The following is a 16,852-nucleotide window of genomic DNA, read 5'->3' as shown; positions in this document are numbered from 1 at the left end:
ACAATAGTAACACATAAAAAGTTAATTTTGCTTCCTGACCACCCCCCCTCACTTGATAAAGAAGACGGAACGCCCACCTGTTCTGCCGTCATGTCGCCACGTACTATTCCATGCAACGCAACCTGCTGTTCATTTTCACAAAAGTAGCCAATCAGGTAACGCCATCTGCCGCACAACCTACCATGCTGCCTAGCCAGTTAGCTGCGGATGCAGGTCCAGCTGAGAGGGAGTAACGACAGGGCAGCAGAGCAGATGGGGGACAGGGTTCACATTAAAGTGAGTATTTAATGACATGACAGTGGTCCTTGTTAGTTAATCCGATAACATTACTCTGAAACCTCTTTGACACGTTTATTACTGTAAACTGTGAGGCTCGGACCATCAAGGCAACGTTAAACTAGTTCCTGATTTGTTTTTTGGGGGGGGGTTTTTATCCCAAATTTGACAGGGGTAGCTAAAGCTACCACCAACAGCTTCCTTTAGTTTATAATTAGCCACCAATGTAAAGGCAAGCTTCGAAACATATTTACTCAAATGTATACACGGGAACAGGCGGATTTTAATTTGAATTATGTAGTGCAAAGATTAAATCTGTGAATTAATTCAGGCTAGTGTTTTAATGTGTGTGTTTATGTTTATGCTCAGATGTGCTGGAGCCGGGCTCTTCTCACCGGCTGGGTTCTGCTGCTGGTGCAGCTTCAGTACCTGCAGGCTGTTCCCATCGGCATCGACAAGACAAAAGTAAAAGAGACAGAGAAGAAGCCTGATGAGCCACCAGCCAGTGTGGTAAAAATTCACATGACTCATACACAACCAGCACCACCGTGAAAACATAGACGTTAATTAATGTGTAATTATGTTGAAGCCATGTCAGACCCCTCTTTTCTTGTAAGCAAAACACAGTTAACAGTAGTTAGTTCACCCAGTTTTTAAAAAGAATCTGTTACTTTATGACACAAAATGATGTCTCATATTACACATATTAAAAGTAATGGCCCCTGTGCAGTGTATATAATCGGTATTGGTTTGGTTAGAGGTTTAACCGACAACTTTGTTACATTTTACAGGACACTGGACTCCACTATGACCGCTATCTCAGGGAAGTAATTGATTTTCTTGAGAAAGATCAGCATTTCAGAGAAAAGCTGCACAATACAGACATGGAGGACATTAAGGTAGGCTGTGTATCTCTTGCTTGGCTGTAACACTGTTATAATGCTTTGAAAATCCTATGTAACACCACCTAACCGCTTTGTTAATCTCATATTTAGAAGCAAAATTATCTGTAATGTGTTAAGACATGCCTCCTCAGAGAAACATCTGCCCCTCCTTGTTTTCCTTGATTGTTTTTAGCAAGGCAAGCTGGCTCAAGAACTGGACTTTGTCAGCCATCATGTCAGAACAAAACTAGACGAATTGAAAAGGCAGGAAGTAAACCGACTGCGGACTCTGATTAAAGCCAAGCATGATCTGGAAGGAGGAAATGGTAGGAGGTTCAGCAAAACTGTATATCACTTTTATGCTTTTACTTTTTAAATTGTACGCTACACGCTACACCCTTAAAATATTTATTCCTATTGTTGGGAAAAGTGTTTATATTTTGTCTTGATTTTAAATATTGAGACATTTACCTTTTGAACAGACATAGCTGTGGACCACCAGGCTCTCCTAAAGCAGTTTGAGCACCTGAACCACATGAACCCACACACCTTTGAAGTTGAGGATCTGGATCGGCTCATTAAATCGGTAAAATCTGCCTCTATAATATTTTGTCACGTGTATAGAACATAAATCATACAGTACCATAATTTCCAAATTATAGAGTTGACCTGGAAAGCAAAATAAAATGACTAAATACATCCACTAACATTATGAACTTCCAGCGTTTCAAAAAAAAAAATTACTTATATAGCCTGCACTAGTCTGTCAGCTGCAGCAGGTGTCCAGTTGGTAACATGAGCCATTTACATGGAAAGATTTTTATTTATTTATTTTACCTTTGAATGAAATGCATAAAGGTAAGGTACACAAATACATAAAGTAAATGATTTTTCCAAACAGTGCCTGTAATACAGCTTCCTAAAAACATTGAAAAAATACAATAGCCTACCAGAAAAAGTCATATATTGCTATCTTCATCTTCCTTTTGTGCACTAAAACCACTAAAATCATCTTCTTCAGAGTCAGAATTGAACAGCCTCACACACACTTTCGTTGTCACCCTTGAGTCAAATTACTGAAACTGTGAAAAACAACTCGCTTATCTGTGCATGCCTACTGCTTGTTTCAATTTGCATTACTGCCTGTGTCACATAACTCACCCTTACCTTATCTAAAGATCCGCCTTAGAGTAGATATCTTCAGAGTAAGTTGTTGCACAAAAGCATTCTGCTTTTAATGATACATGTTGTTTTGCAATCAGATATATCTCATTTTCAAGGTTTATTTTCAGAAGTCAACATCCAAACAAAGATGGCATGGCTGAAATATCATAAATTGTTCAGGAAATCTCAACAAGAAATGCAAAATAGGAATACAAGTAATCTTTGTAGACTAGACTGCTAAACCACACATTATATATCACTGTCATTAACTGCTCAGGGAGCCTATGCTGCATTTAAAAAGTTACATTTTTAACCTCTTTAAATGTTTTCACCTGCTTACAGGCAACAAATGATCTGGAAAACTTCGACAAAGAGAGGCACGAGGAGTTCAAGAGGTATGAGATGTTGAAGGAGCACGACAGGCGGGAGCACCTGAAAACTCTGGATGAGGAGCAGAGAAAGAAAGAGGAGGAGCACTACGAGGAGATGAAGAAGAAGCATGCGGATCACCCTAAAGTCAACCACCCAGTGAGTGGCATTGAGCAGAGAAGCGTATAAAAAGCTGGTAGCACGTTGCAGTATTCTAGTTTTAAGATTTAAGCTTTACAATTAAAATGTGGTGTTCACACAGTTGATTCGTTATTTTTCTGTCTGCAACATGGTTTTTAATAAACTGAGAAATGTATTAATGTCATGACGTAGGGCAGCCAAAATCAACTAAAAGAGGTTTGGGAGGAAGCTGATGGATTAGACCCAGAGGACTTTGATCCAAAGACCTTTTTCAACCTGCATGGTAAACCTTTCACCAGCAGTCGCTTCGTAAAATAGGATTATCAGCCTTTCATTTAATGCCATTTTTTATAAATCAAATATAAGAATTTGCATACATTTCTTTCATTCATTTTATTCCCTTTAAATGCAGATACTAATGGAGATGGTTTCTTCGATGAACAAGAGCTTGAAGCATTGTTCACCAAGGAGGTAAAGCCACAGCGTCTAAAAATGCTCCATTTCAGCGACTGATTTAATACAATCTGTTTTGCTGTATCATTTCAGCTGGAAAAAATCTATGACCCCACCAATGAAGAGGATGATATGGTGGAGATGGAAGAGGAGAGGCTGCGGATGAGAGAGCATGTTATGAACGAGGTAAACTGAGGGTTACAACCTTCATCATTCAAAATTTATTTTAAAAGTTTTTTTTTTCTTTTTTTCTACACTCATACTGGGTTGGACCCTCTTTCTTTCCAAACGGCTTCAATTCTTTGTGGCATAGATTCTGCAAGCTATTAAAAAAAAAAAAAAAAAAGTAAAAATAATTGTCATTTAAAATTAAAAAGTTTTACATGATGACATGGTGCATCATCCTGCTGAGAAAAAAAAACATCAGCACATGAGTGTACACTGGGGTCACAAAGGGATGTGGTCAGCTTTCATGTTTCATGATATGCGGTTGGTACAAACCACATATCATTTGTTACTTGGCAAATGTTGTTACTTACCAAAGTTTGCTAAGTAACAATGCCCTACGTCCATTAGACAGGGCTAGGACAGAAACCTGTCTACTATATAAAAGTTAGGTTGAAGCTGACTCACCAGACTCAACATTTCTTTAAGCTATTATCTAATGTTTTAGCAAGTCTTTGCGAGGTATAGTGTCGTTTCTGGTGGTGTTGGAAGAGGCACCTGGTGTGTTCCTCTGCTGTTGTATCCCGTCTGCTTTAAGACCAAACACGTCTCTTTTCTCTGAGTTGCTGCCCTGTGATTGGCTGATTCACCGTTTGTGGCAACAACCAATTGAATGGCTGTACCTAATAAAGTGGCAGCATAACATTATGGAGCCCTGTGATAAAGTTTGGGTTGCTTATATTAATGGGCATGATGAGTTAATTATGTCTACCTCTTTTTTGATGTCTGCGTGTTGACGTTCAGCCCAATGCCATGAGCTTGTCGTTTGAGACGAGTCTGATCTGAAATGCTCACTCTAAAACTTTCTGGTCTAGGTGGATTCCAACAAAGACAGGTTGGTGTCTTTAGATGAGTTTCTGGTTGCTACAAAGAAAAAGGAATTCCTGGAACCAGATAGCTGGGAGGTAAGAAACGGCACGAGGCCGTAGCAATATTAAGCGTTTATGCTAAAACGATTAGCATAAACATACATGCATACCTGTTGAAATGATTTCCTACTGTGTTCTTGGTCAGACTCTGGAGCAGAATCAGGCCTACACAGATGAGGAGATGAGAGAGTTCGAGGAGCATCTGGCTCAGCAAGAACAGGACCTCAATCAGAGGACCGTTGATCTCCAAAAACAGAGAGAGGAGCTGGAGCGACAGCAGGAGCAGCTGAATGCACAGAAAGTTGAACTCCAGCAGGTAAGGAGTGGAAACAGAGTCTGAAAGAATCACCTACACCTGGGTTCCATGTTTCATGTTGTTGAAAAAAAATTAGTTGCAAGGAGGATGGTGGGATTTGTCATAGTTGGCAATTGCTACCAGCCTTTTATTTGCTTGCTAACATACTTTAAGGTTACAAACGGAATCATTATTGAATCTAATGAAAAAGTAAAAACCTCCCTCATGATTAGCTATGTTTTGTTCAGAAGAGCATTCAAAATCTCGTATTTCTGGAGTACAATCATTACGGGAAAAGTTTGAACAATGTAAATAATCTTCCCTATACCAATTTTTATCATCATATCTTCATGTGTTTTTAACATTACTGTTACCAATATTAGAAAGTCTAATCAAAACTCTTTCCAGGCTGTTGAACATATGGAACGACTGAAGTCAGAGAAAGTCGAGCCTCCTCCAGAGGTTCACGGTAAGTGTTGACTGCACATTTTGTTGTTGTTGTTGTTGTTGAAATGTCCTGCCTCGGCAGCGAATATAAAACTGTTTTTTACGTCGCAGTCGAAGGAAACGCCGACCCTGAGGTCCACGCAGCTGACAACCAGCTGCATCCTGATCAAGAAGCCCACCCGCCAGGACATCAAGAGATACCCCAGCACCATCAGGATACGCCACAAGAGCACCAGGAGCAACACAATCAAGACTTACCTCAGCAAGGACAACCCCAGGGTCATCACGACGGACTGCCAAACCAGCAGAATGTTGCACAAGACCAGCATAACCTGGCATAACAAAACAAAACAAAACAAAAAAAAAAAATCAACACCGGACTTTCGCTGTACTTAAACTCGTACTTAGAGAGGAGCGATGTCCCTCAATCCTAAGACCACTTTAACAGGTACAACCAGCATTTTAGGTTTTTAAATACAAAATGAAGATTGGCACATATCAGACCTGTTATCCTCAATACACGTTTTATAGCAGCAATCTTCAGATTATATGAACAGAACTGAAAATGACCCACCACTGACCTGTATTGATAATTATTTTAGAGAAGTGCAAAGAAATAAGAAGAATATTTACCATCCACATAGAGCAGTGTTTAAGTCTCTTCTGTGGCTTTGGCATGAAGAGTTTCTTGGATTTGTGCAGTAACGGTTTTAAAGAGCTTTAAGATGTAAAAATTCTTCTTAGCTTCTCTCTGTTCTTGCATAGGCTACCCTCCCAACTTCTTTAGGTAAAAGAAACATTTTTAAGATTTTCTACAGGTAAGTGGGACCAGGAAAATTCAAGAAAAACAAGAGAAAGTGCTGGAATCTGAACATACTCATTTCAAAAGCACATTTTGATGCATCGATCTGACTTGTGACGGATCCATCTAAAAAATCTATATTGCTGTGAAGGGAAGGTTGTCGTTAAAAGTTTACCTAAAACCTACTGCCCTAAGCAATGCCACATAATGCCAGTCATCTTCAAGTCACCCTGCAGCTGCTGCCTGATTTTTTTTTTTTTTTGTAATTTTTTTGTTCAGTTAAGTGTGCTACAAAATAAATTTAAGAGTGAGATAATTTTTTTTTAAAAAGAAGGGGCTAGATTTCATTACAACTTTAAAATCTTGCAAAATCTCCATTTGATTTATTGCTAAGCATGTTTTTGTTACTTGATCAGGTGCACCACCTGCGACGCTGCTTCGATCAGGCCACCTCATTCGACGACCTAGAGGCCTTTCAATTATCCACTAACTCAGTTCAGGTGTGTTGAAAGCATGGAAGACTTTCCAGGCCAAAGTGCCCTCGAGCATCATGGAGGGAAACAGTTACTGCATGCTCCTGGAAGGATTTTGTATTAGAAATTTATTAGTCGCATAGAATAAGAACAGTGACTATTTTGAATACAGCTGGTTATACTTACATGTGTACGTACCATGTTTGTAAAAGTGAACAATTGTTAATTTAAGGAAGATTTTAAGAAGTTTAGGTGTACAGGTTGTTTACCGTAATTATGTGTTAATTTCAGTGATGTTGCAAACAGAAGGAATTAGTTTTGTCTGGAAGTGGAATTTTATTTGGTTTAAAACTACATATAAACACATTTTTTTAAATTAAAGGCTGCTTTTTTGGCTAAGTTGGTGCGATATCCATTCTGCCGTTTTCCCTTGGTTTTTCCCATTTGCTGCTTTTTTTTTTATTGGAGAATGTTTAATTTAGCAATGACACATCTTATTGAGATAAAGACAGATTTGTTACTACATACTCCATCCTTGCTCTTTTTTTTTTTTGTCATGTTCTTTCGAATACTGCACAGAATATACAGGTCGGGTTTCTGAATGCCTGTTGCTCCATACAAGTCATTTGGCAATACTACAGATTCAGCTCAAGATAATAAAACTGTTTACCTTTTATCATACTTGCTTGATAGTGACTCTTATTGCATAATATGGTGACTTATTGCTGTGGAAAGGAACAGACACAACGTAAGTATTCTTAAGGTCTAGACAAAGTATGATAAGGAAAATAGAAAATATTTTTATTTCCAGAATTTATCCCCTCTCCTGTTGTCTTTTTTTCATCCAGTGATGTATTTATCCGTCCTTCGATAGTTCAGGGCAACATAAACTATGGAGTTAAAAATACTAAGCACAGGTTTATAGGATACAGCTTTATTGAAACAGTCTTAACCAATAACATCAGTGTACAAATGGGTTACGGCGCAACAGAACAGTGGGTTAAAGAAAGAAAAGGGGGGAAAAAAAAAATGCTTATGAAAATTATTGGATCAAAAGGGAGAAGCGTCGACAGTAAGGTACAAGAAAACCATTCCCATGAACTCAGATCGACAGTGGCAGGGTAATTTTTTGCATTTACTTTGTAAAAAAAATAAATTAATGAACTCTTTCAAGTTTACAGGAACATCTATTTGTAGTTTTACATGACACAGACTCTCTGAGAATCCTACATGTGGTGAACTTGAGCATGTTGAGTTAGAACATTTAGAGGATCTAAATGTCAGCAGGCTGATTAATAAGTAGGGCGGGAGTTAAAAAAAAAAAAACCTGAAATAAAATTAACCATCGGAACTTAAATGTTAGAAAAGTGAGCTTGGGCAAACGCATTCAAAAATCCTGAATGTTTTAACGTGGCGCAACAGGATGGTTCTTTTGATCATTTAGGATCGCATTGCTTGAGCATTGGCCCGGGACAGGCCTCTTGATCCTTGGGCAGTTCCCCGCTTGTAACCTTGCTGATATCCCTCCTGGAAGGACGAACGCAGGTAAACAGAGGTTAGCCAGCTCACGTGACAGAAAAACACCGATTAGGTTTGGAAGTGAAGTCATGTCTTACACGCTGGTAGCTGCTGTTGGAATAGTCCCGAGATGCGTTAAACTGGGTTTGGCCATAACCGCTGCTGGAAGGAGCGTTTGAAAACGGAGCACGGTATCCTTCATAACCACCTGATTACAGAAGTCAATGTGATCAGAGGCAACGAGTGCTGCAATTAAAACCACTATTTGTTCCAGCTGTGACGCAGTTTGACGGTGGTACCTCTAAATCCATTTGAGGAGCCCCGGTATCCATTCATAATGCCACGGGTGTTTCTGGGTCCACCCCTGGGCGCACCTCTGCTGCTGTAGAACGACTGGCTGGACGGCCCGAACCCTGACCCCGCAGAGGGATCATCGTGACTTCCTGTTGATGGCATGACCTGATCTGGAGGCTGGAATCCACCAACAACTGATAAAAGAGAGTTGAGAACATCTCAGAAGTCTGTGATGCACTAATAGGTGGGTCACTAAAGCAGGGTAGCTTACATACTTTAAAACAGCAAAGCTACCTTCTCCGCCTTACGACTGCTGCAGTAAAAGGCTCTTTAATGTGCCGTGTGCTCTCTCACCTGACTGTAATCTTTCCTGTGGCATTTCTGGCTGCTCTACAGTGTTCTCTGACTGGCTGGGAAAGCCCTGGCCATAGCCACCAGGAAATTGGCTGGATTGCTTCAGTGCGTCTGCTTGGCCGTCAGTGGGTGGCGGTACGGGTGCATTCATATTAAAAACCTGAAATGATAAATTAAAAATCTCAAATCTGTTCGCTTTCAAAAGCCCGGCATAATTCTCGCTGAAGATCTGTGAATCCAGAAAGGGTTAAAACAGTTTTACCCCCACCCCCCGTCAGGATGGCACACGATAATTAAGCATTTGGTTTTGTTTTAGGAAGTGAAACTTGTTTACTGGCCTGAAATGTTCTTCACTGGCCCTGACTAAACCTTAAATTGGACACGATCCGACGTTTTCAGTAGAATATATTGAAGTCCAAACGTATTTTGCTGCTAGGCTGCTAAAATGAACCCAAAGCATACCGCTTGCACTGACTGGAAAGGTGCTGCGTTCACATTGATGCCTCCGGAGTGGATATGTTTGGAGACAGGTGGGAAGGCGGTAGACAAGGAACATGGGGCAGAAGACTGTTCAGATGACAGAGACATAGAGGTCTGGGAAGGCAGGGAGGAGGAAATTTGAAAGGCAAGGAAACAAGGAATATGAAAAAGGTCAGCGGATGCGATGGGAGCTGCGATCATTACACTAAAAGCTTCCAGCTATTTCCACATAATATTCGAATGACTCTGTACAACACAGCTGAGAAGAAATACCATCTTCGTGATCCCTAAAATAGATCTCTATACTTACTGACTGATGCTTTCAGGCAACTAAAAAGAACTAAGTGTTTAACCTTCAGCTGTGCTTTTCCTGCACTTACTTGGGAGGATTCCTGTGGTGCAGATACAGTACTTGTCTGAGGGAGCCTGGGTTCCGAGTGGACTACGAAAGAGAAAATAAAACGGGTACATTCTTAAAAAATATTCATAATCCACTGTCTTATTACAGCTATAGGATCACTCACTTGAAGGGCCACCCATCTGCTGCAGGTCGACCGTCTGCAGAGCTTTCATTGGCTGAGCAGACACGATGGCTGGGTCCAGGGCCTGGCCGTCAAACTCCAACATGGAGTCCTGTCAATGCAAACACGCTTTAATCAGACTTGGAGCTACAACAATACGACTTATGTCAACGCCATCGTAATTTTAAATAAGGTTGGAATCTGGAGCCAATTCTGCCAGAAATAACATTTTTCCCTCTTTACCCCTGATTCTACTGTTCAATTTACCCAGTTTCACAGCTGGTAAAATTTTGAAATAATGATCTGTTTATAAACTTGCTGACACCGGAAGCAGAAATACTTCAAGGTACTGCATTAAAATTAGTATTTCGCAACACTATTCACACCTAGCGGAGTCCTGACATCTGCAGAAGGCTATGCGAGACTGTTCTAACCTGCATGAAGTTGTAAGTCCCTTGCATTTGGGCCATGAGATCTTGCACCACCTGCTTTCTGACCACAGGGTCAGTGGCAGGAGAGGGAGCAGCTTGGTTCACAGCCATGGTGGGCTCAGAAGCCAGCTGTGCAGGTGGGTGGTGCTGCAGGGAATTCATCTATCAGCAGAAACAGAATACAGTCAAGTACACCATGTTGCCAAGTATCGTGTGTGGGTATGCTTGCCGGGGCTTGGATCCATAGTCTCAGCTAATGCTACATGTTAAAAACACATTCATGCTCGAGGATATGTGGGGAACACGGTTCCTCACAAATGAGGTCTTAGAAGAAAAGTTGAAATAGTCCTACAAACTCAATCTTAAACCTTATTGAGTTCATTCCTAGAAGACTAAAGCCTATATATCAATAATGGGACGTGACATAAGTTCAACCATCTCAGTACGTTTGACAATACAGATATTTGGTGCCACTGATGGGTGCAGTGAGGATACCTGAGCCTCCACAGTCCACTCCTCCACTTGGTCTTTGTCAGTGTTACTGTATGTAGTTTCTGGAACAAACTGTCTGTTAAAAAACTGAGACAAAGGACGGCTATTTAATTTAAGCGCATAATAAAAGTATATATATATGTATACACATTAATAACCGATGAGCCACAGCTTTTAATGCACTGCATAAAAAAGCCTGACAACCTCTGTGGTTTCCACTTGGACAGGCTCTGTGTAGTTTTCATTATTTGGTCCTTCTGGAAAGGAACAAATTTGAAGCGTGACTACACCCAAGTAAATACACACTAATAATTTAATACGCAAAAGAGTAAGTTTTTACCAGGTTCAGGTGGCTGCTCCCCAGTAACCGCCGTTTCATCCACAACAGCCTGCTCTTCTGGCTTCTCTTCTGTCTCACAAGTCCCGTTCTGTTTAGATTCTGCTCTGTCAAAGTAACCACTGACCAGTAGTTTGTCCAGAGTCTCCCTCAGTGACTTGTCTGGAACAAAGACGAGAGGGATTGATTTTAGTAATAAAAGTTCTTTTTTTCATTGCGAAGTGACGTAAATGTCAAACACGGCCTGACTGACAAAATGATTTTTCACTGAGTTCTCAACACTAAACCAGGTTACTGCTTTGAGTAATAAAGCCAGTGGAACGAGTGGCTGAATGTTTGTGCTGTAAATGTACAATAACTTAAAAACCTACTTACATGTGGTTCCTGCCACAGACTTGTCTCGACCCTCAAGGAGAGACCACAAGTGCTGTGAGGCCTCTTCATATTGGTCAGTCAATCTGGAAATAACGATTCAGGGTGAAGTGAAGGATATTTGACATTTAATTTCAAAAGTATGAAAACACAAATAAGAAAAATATCTGCATATAGAGGCACCTCCAAGAATTAGAGTATCTTCAAAAATGCAAGTATTTCATCATGTCAGCTGAAGGTCGCATTTTAAAGATACATTATACACACAGTGACATATTTGAATTGTTTATTTCCGTTCATTTTAATGATTGCATCTAATGAAATCCCCAAACTCGGCTTCTTGGAAAATACAAACATTACTGACCAATAAAAAAACCTAATTTCTTACAACAAAATGGGATTTTATGCCAATCATCGGGAATCAAACCAAGCATATTGATCCAAAGTCGAGTGGAGAGAAAAGTAGCAAAAAAAGATGAACAAGAAAGTCTTGAGAAGCAAAGAGAATAGAAGAGTTTTAGGAAGAACTTGGTACCTGCCAGTAATATCAATACCTGCGTTAAAAAACTATACAATCACTGTTTGACTGGCCTACAAACTGTCCTGATGTAAACTCCTAACAGCACAGACGAGATAAAGGGCAGCATGAACAGATTGGATTTCTATTAACTTAAAGTCAATCATCAAAATTACCAGAAAAGCCTTCAAAATATATCAATTAGTGTCTAATGAATCTGCATACTCTCGTTTTCATTTTTCTTCTTCAGAAGCAGAAATAAGTTAACTCTCCAATACTATTCTGGTTTCTGAGACACACTTGCACGACCTAATGAAGAAAATTATTTACCCACATCCACATACCTGATATCGCAGTCCCTGTCAGGACCCACCAGTTTATAAAACTCATCAAAAGATGCAAGGTCAGCATCTGTGAGCAGAGGGGAGCCAGAGGAATCTGGTCTTTTAAGGTCCTGTCGAACGCCGTCCTCCCCTAGCTGGTCCAACAAATACTGGAGCTCCAACAACGTCTTCAACCGCCGTTGTTCCATTTCCTCCCGTTGAAGCTGCTCTCGCCGTGCGGACTTTTTCACTGCCTTCTGGACCTAGACGTACACAGAGACGTTTTGGTGCATTTTATGTTACACGAAAATTGTAAAAGGAGAAAATTCCCACTGTGGCTGGTACAGGAGCCATCACGCAGAAAGTTTAAGCCAACAGCAGACAATCTTTTCTCTCTTCACGGTTTAATAAGTTAGTAGTTTTACGAAACAGCTTCTTAATGGAGACGTCTGATACCATCAAACTCCTTTAAAATAAACAATTATTGGGGTTTGGTCACAAACGTTCCGGAAAAGGTCTGACTAACCTCTTGGCCCAAAGCCAGGAAGCTCTTCTGCAGTTCTCGAGCAAAATCAAGGTTATTGATGATCTCTTGATACTTCGACAAGGCTTCCTTTGGAAACATCCAGTAAAGAAAATTACAAATAGTTACATTGCTTGCATTAATACAATGCTGCATATGAAGTAGCTACCAGTTTCCCATCTCACCAGCTGATCCTGATTCAGTCTTTCTCCCTTATTCTTTCTGGCCTGATAGTCATCCAGTTTGGACTGAAAAAAAAAAAAAAATAAAAACAAAAATGTCAAAATAAAATCCAAAGCATAGATTCAAAAGTGTAAATAGAAGAACTGGTCTTCTTGTTCATTTAAAAACATTTCATTGTTGTTTTTTTTTAGCTTTATAAAATAGCATTTTTTTCTTGCCATAAAAACATCTTTAGATAACAACATTCTTTCTGAAATTTAATCATAAAAATATTCATCCACTTAATGATCTCAAGCAGTAACTGGTGACATCTAGTGAAAAACACACACACACACACACACACACACACACAAACACACACACAGAGACAAAAATCAGTGCCAAAACAGAGAAAGATTCAAAAACCTCGATGTAAACATTTTTGCCCATGTACCTTTTTCTTTTCCATATTCCGGACCTTTTTGTCGATAACACCAAGAAACTGCTTCATGGTCTCAGAATGACTTCCATTTCCCAAGTCTGGAATGGCACACTGGACAGCATTGTTGCCAGCCGCTGCTGAAGGCATCTTAAGGAAAAGATTTAACCGAAAAAGAAAAATGGGGCAGGTGTTATTTAATGTCTCTATTGCTGTGTGATTTATGGCTTTTAATGTCTCCATAACACGAATGACTTAGGACTTATAGTTCTCAAAACATTGATCGGCCATTTAATGAATGTGAACAATTGTGTTAAAGTGAATTAGTCAGTGTTATGATGTCACTGTACCAAATATTGCATACATCTTCAAGAAGACTAAAGTACTTTTAGAAAACATGTTTTTTTTGGTTGGAAGTTAAATAGCATTTGAATTTTTCCTAATGCAGCCACTGTTGTCTGAAACGATTTCCATGTGGCTCCATGTTTCCAGAATAACGCCAGAGGTTTTTATTTTATTATTTTTAACATTTATTTATTTATTTTACAAATCTAGACGTCAGAATTATCAACTCTCCCCGACTGACAGTTTTATTACCGGTTGCTGTTTAGAAGATATTAAATAATAATGTTAACATATGTCACTGCATTTTCTATCATGCTAATGAAATGTCTGGGTACGATTGCTAAACAGTCTTTGAAGATACACAATATAAATCAACCAGATAGTTTGTTATTTAATAAATTCAAGCACCTATAATGCAGAAATAAACTAATTTGTTTCATGAGGACATGCTTAATTAGGCTAAGAAAGGTCTAGGTTTAGAAAAATGTGGGATCATATTTTTATATTAATTTCAAAGACGGACGTAAGTTACCTCAGAGTGTGGCTTTTAAATGTTGTAACTGATTTATTTTAACCTACATAAATTCTCTCGGTATAATTGAAACTGTATTTTATGTTTTGATATGAACCATTTCCTGAGGACATACAGTCTACAGATACGAACCACATTTCACCCTTACAGAAAGCTACACACATACAATACAGCGGTTATGTATTTTATTTTATCGTCGAAGACACTGCAGACAGATGTTAGCTCAACCTGCTGCAGGGCCGACTGACACTCGAGGAGTATTACTGAGTAATTTTCCAAACAGATGATCTTAATTTAACTTTTATAGCAATTATTAATGTCTAAAGATAATCTGGAATACTGGGGGGCTTTTACATATCTAGTCTCAAAATAAGAACATTTTACCTCGACCTAAACCCATCTCTCCTACGCGAGGAAAGCAGCAGTTGAAGCCGTTATTCTTTGAATGCTAACGAGATTTCCCCCCCTTTAAATCTGGTTCTATGAGAGCACATGCAAATAGAAACAAAACCCGAGCAACTGAACAAAATTAAAATGAAGGCCTGCGTTTTAAAGTTGCGTTCTTCAACTTAACTTGTAAACATTTTACAGACAGATACAAGCAGCGTCTTATTATGACGTTACAAATTCTACGTCCACAGTTTTAATTTGAAAATGCGGACTTTCTGGTTCTGAGACAACGTCGTCCAATTCAGTTTAACCTAGCTTCGACCATGGTCCCATTGTTAGCCTATACTAGCATGTTCCTTAACGATATGCTGGCAAAGCCCGACGCCCAGCTAATGTCATTTAAAACTGCCTTTTACGCGAATTATAAAGTGTTTGAGTGGTTCTTGTGAAGAAAATTGTTGCCCCATGACGTTAAGTTTTACCCATGAAAACAAAGACCCTGTCGGGACGCAGCGATCCACTCGGATTTTTTTTGCAGCCGTCTCGAGTAAAACATGACAAAAGACTTATTTCCCGAAATTCAGATGAAATAGCTATTTGGTGTAAATAGCAACCATTCCATACCTTTATTCTCTTTGTCTTCAAAGAGATTTTCTTTGCCGGGGTTTACGTTAACAGCGAAACGATCAGTACAGTCCGTGTCTTTTTTTTTTTTTTTTTTTTTTTTTTTTACTTTAAGTGGAGCTTTTCTAGAAGGATGCTCAGGCTCAAACCGGCTGACGCTAGCTAGCTCCTAAGCTAACAAGGACCCCTGTGCTAACGTTATCTTCCTCTGATGAGGAACGACACAAGACAAAAATACCCTACTGCCCCCTAGAGATAATACGTAGAATTGCTTCTAGAGTGAAGATAAATTCCTCTGTTAATGTATATTTGAAGTCTGCTTAAATTTTTTGATTAAAAGAAATTTGGAAGAGAAACAAAATGAAAATCTATATTGAGAGTTCAGATTTAAAAAAAAAATCTAATAACATGACATTAACTTAATCTTTAAAACCTGTCTTCTATCTGAGGTATTTTAAAACTATGTCCAAAATTCAACAGCGTAAATGTATTTGCACACCTTGATCATTGCGATGTTAAAAATTCTGATCAGATACCGTGGCAAATGCATCCCTGATCGATCAAATAAAAGTATTCAAGGTTTCTAAGTAACATATGTTTACTGCTTCAGCTGTTTTATATTTCTACGCATATTTACACATGGACAAGCCTGCTTTTGCACTGTTGATTTATTTAATAAGTGTGCTTTATGTTTCATTTTAGAGAACCTGCTTTTAGATTTATTCAGGAGCTCTGGCATGTTTGTAAAAGTCTACCTTAAATTTGAAAGACATGCATGCTCGTTGTTTTGATTCAAATGTTAGATACCTATGGAGGCAGTGGGTTAACATGTATGTTGTCATTCATAAAGAAACACACCAACTAAAGACAGAAAGAACAAACTGTGTTCTGGTCCTAAATCCGAATTACTTAACTTAGAAGAACATCAGCTGAATTTATTATTATAATTTTAATTTTATTCAATATTAAAATAATGGCAAAAACATATGGTGTGACACATAATGAAAGGATAATAAAATCGCTGAGCTAACAAAAAAAAGAAAACAGAAGTATGGTGTTGCAGAGAATGAGTGTCGTTAACTGTGTGTGCGTGTGGGTATATATAAGAGAGTACATCAGCTGAAATTTGACCACCATTGAAAAAACAAAACAAAAATACTGTGAACTGATGAATGAAGGTAATATCAAGAACCACACACTGTGGCAATTACAAAGGTTGGACAGAAGAGGGCGCATGTGTCTTGGATAACTGGGGGTTTTGAACTTCAAATTTGATGAAAATCTTGAACAAGATCCTGCAAACAACTTTTGCAATGTTCTTTATTTGTTTTAGTTTTTTTTTCTCTCTGTTGTGAGGGAGTAGTAAAATACATACTGGCGAAAAGAAAGAGGCCTTACTAAAAATGCTCAAACATGGGTCTGAATAGCAGATGAGTTATCTTAAGTTATTTTAAAATATGTGATCAATGACCTTACAATTAAATCCAAACCTAATTAAAATAATGTTTCTTTGTTCAAATTACTATGAAATGTTGAGTAATAAAGAAGCTTAGAGATCTGTTCAGGTCAGCCTTTGAGTTGTAGGAGACAAATTAGGTTTCCAAAAATTTAAACACTTCCAAAAATAACAGCCCATTATGGAATGACTACCTTAGAGATTTCAACCAAATATTCTCACAGCATGATTTTCTCCCTTCTCTCCCTGTCCTGTCTAAGTCTTTCTAAAACCATCGAGGTAAGGACAAACGGATCCTTGGCTTCTGTGTCTGATGTGGGCTGCTGAGTAATGGCCGTACATCC

General features: G+C 38.9%; 2 protein-coding genes across 4 annotated transcripts; one reads left to right on the top strand and one right to left on the bottom strand.

Moving 5' to 3' along the window:
- The first annotated feature begins 159 nt into the window (after nt 1–159).
- nucb2a (nucleobindin 2a) lies at nt 160–7,079 on the top strand. 2 transcript variants are annotated; one of them, XR_015762509.1, is made up of 14 exons: nt 160–276; nt 646–786; nt 1,068–1,175; nt 1,354–1,486; nt 1,643–1,746; nt 2,667–2,852; nt 3,027–3,117; nt 3,247–3,305; nt 3,381–3,473; nt 4,328–4,417; nt 4,527–4,697; nt 5,085–5,145; nt 5,235–5,571; nt 6,342–7,079. XR_015762509.1 is itself a non-coding variant. In XM_015000780.2 (13 exons), the coding sequence occupies exons 1-13, from the start codon at nt 208–210 to the stop codon at nt 5,462–5,464; spliced, it is 1,536 nt and encodes a 511-aa protein (XP_014856266.2). In that variant the 5' UTR covers nt 160–207; the 3' UTR covers nt 5,465–7,079. The 2 variants fall into 2 exon arrangements, 1 of the variants encoding a protein (XP_014856266.2); XM_015000780.2 differs by having other exon boundaries at nt 5,235–7,079.
- A 237-nt stretch (nt 7,080–7,316) lies between these two features.
- Nucleotides 7,317–15,322, bottom strand: caprin1a (cell cycle associated protein 1a). 2 transcript variants are annotated; one of them, XM_015000776.2, is made up of 17 exons: nt 15,053–15,322; nt 13,177–13,311; nt 12,746–12,808; nt 12,564–12,650; nt 12,059–12,300; nt 11,201–11,283; nt 10,829–10,987; nt 10,693–10,745; nt 10,492–10,575; nt 10,000–10,158; nt 9,569–9,677; nt 9,425–9,486; nt 9,027–9,158; nt 8,565–8,724; nt 8,216–8,404; nt 8,015–8,124; nt 7,317–7,925 (listed from the first exon to the last, which is right to left on the bottom strand). In XM_015000776.2, the coding sequence occupies exons 2-17, from the start codon at nt 13,309–13,311 to the stop codon at nt 7,839–7,841; spliced, it is 1,914 nt and encodes a 637-aa protein (XP_014856262.2). In that variant the 5' UTR covers nt 15,053–15,322; the 3' UTR covers nt 7,317–7,838. The 2 variants fall into 2 exon arrangements, with proteins under 2 accessions (XP_014856262.2, XP_087860393.1); XM_088004267.1 differs by lacking the exon at nt 9,027–9,158 and having other exon boundaries at nt 15,053–15,317.
- Between the last annotated feature and the right edge of the window lie 1,530 nt (nt 15,323–16,852).

Source organism: Poecilia mexicana, unplaced genomic scaffold (genome assembly GCF_051168715.1).
Source record: "Poecilia mexicana isolate PSO_F unplaced genomic scaffold, ASM5116871v1 scaffold_3, whole genome shotgun sequence".
NCBI classification, from domain to species: domain Eukaryota; kingdom Metazoa; phylum Chordata; class Actinopteri; order Cyprinodontiformes; family Poeciliidae; genus Poecilia; species Poecilia mexicana.
Note: the sequence above shows the minus strand (reverse complement) of the source record. Positions and strands in the feature narration are given on the sequence as shown.

Bases quoted from the DNA above. Each gene is read 5' to 3' on its own strand.
- nucb2a (XM_015000780.2), top strand. From the start codon at position 208: ATGCAGGTCCAGCTGAGAGGGAGTAACGACAGGGCAGCAGAGCAGATG. The intron at 1,487-1,642 runs GTAGGAGGTTCA...CCTTTTGAACAG, and splicing joins TGATCTGGAAGGAGGAAATG to ACATAGCTGTGGACCACCAG. The intron at 1,747-2,666 runs GTAAAATCTGCC...ACCTGCTTACAG, and splicing joins TGGATCGGCTCATTAAATCG to GCAACAAATGATCTGGAAAA.
- caprin1a (XM_015000776.2), bottom strand. From the start codon at position 13,311: ATGCCTTCAGCAGCGGCTGGCAACAATGCTGTCCAGTGTGCCATTCCA. The intron at 10,746-10,828 runs GTAAAAACTTAC...GTTCCTTTCCAG, and splicing joins GGAGCAGCCACCTGAACCTG to AAGGACCAAATAATGAAAAC. The intron at 10,159-10,491 runs GTATCCTCACTG...TTCTGCTGATAG, and splicing joins AGTGGACTGTGGAGGCTCAG to ATGAATTCCCTGCAGCACCA.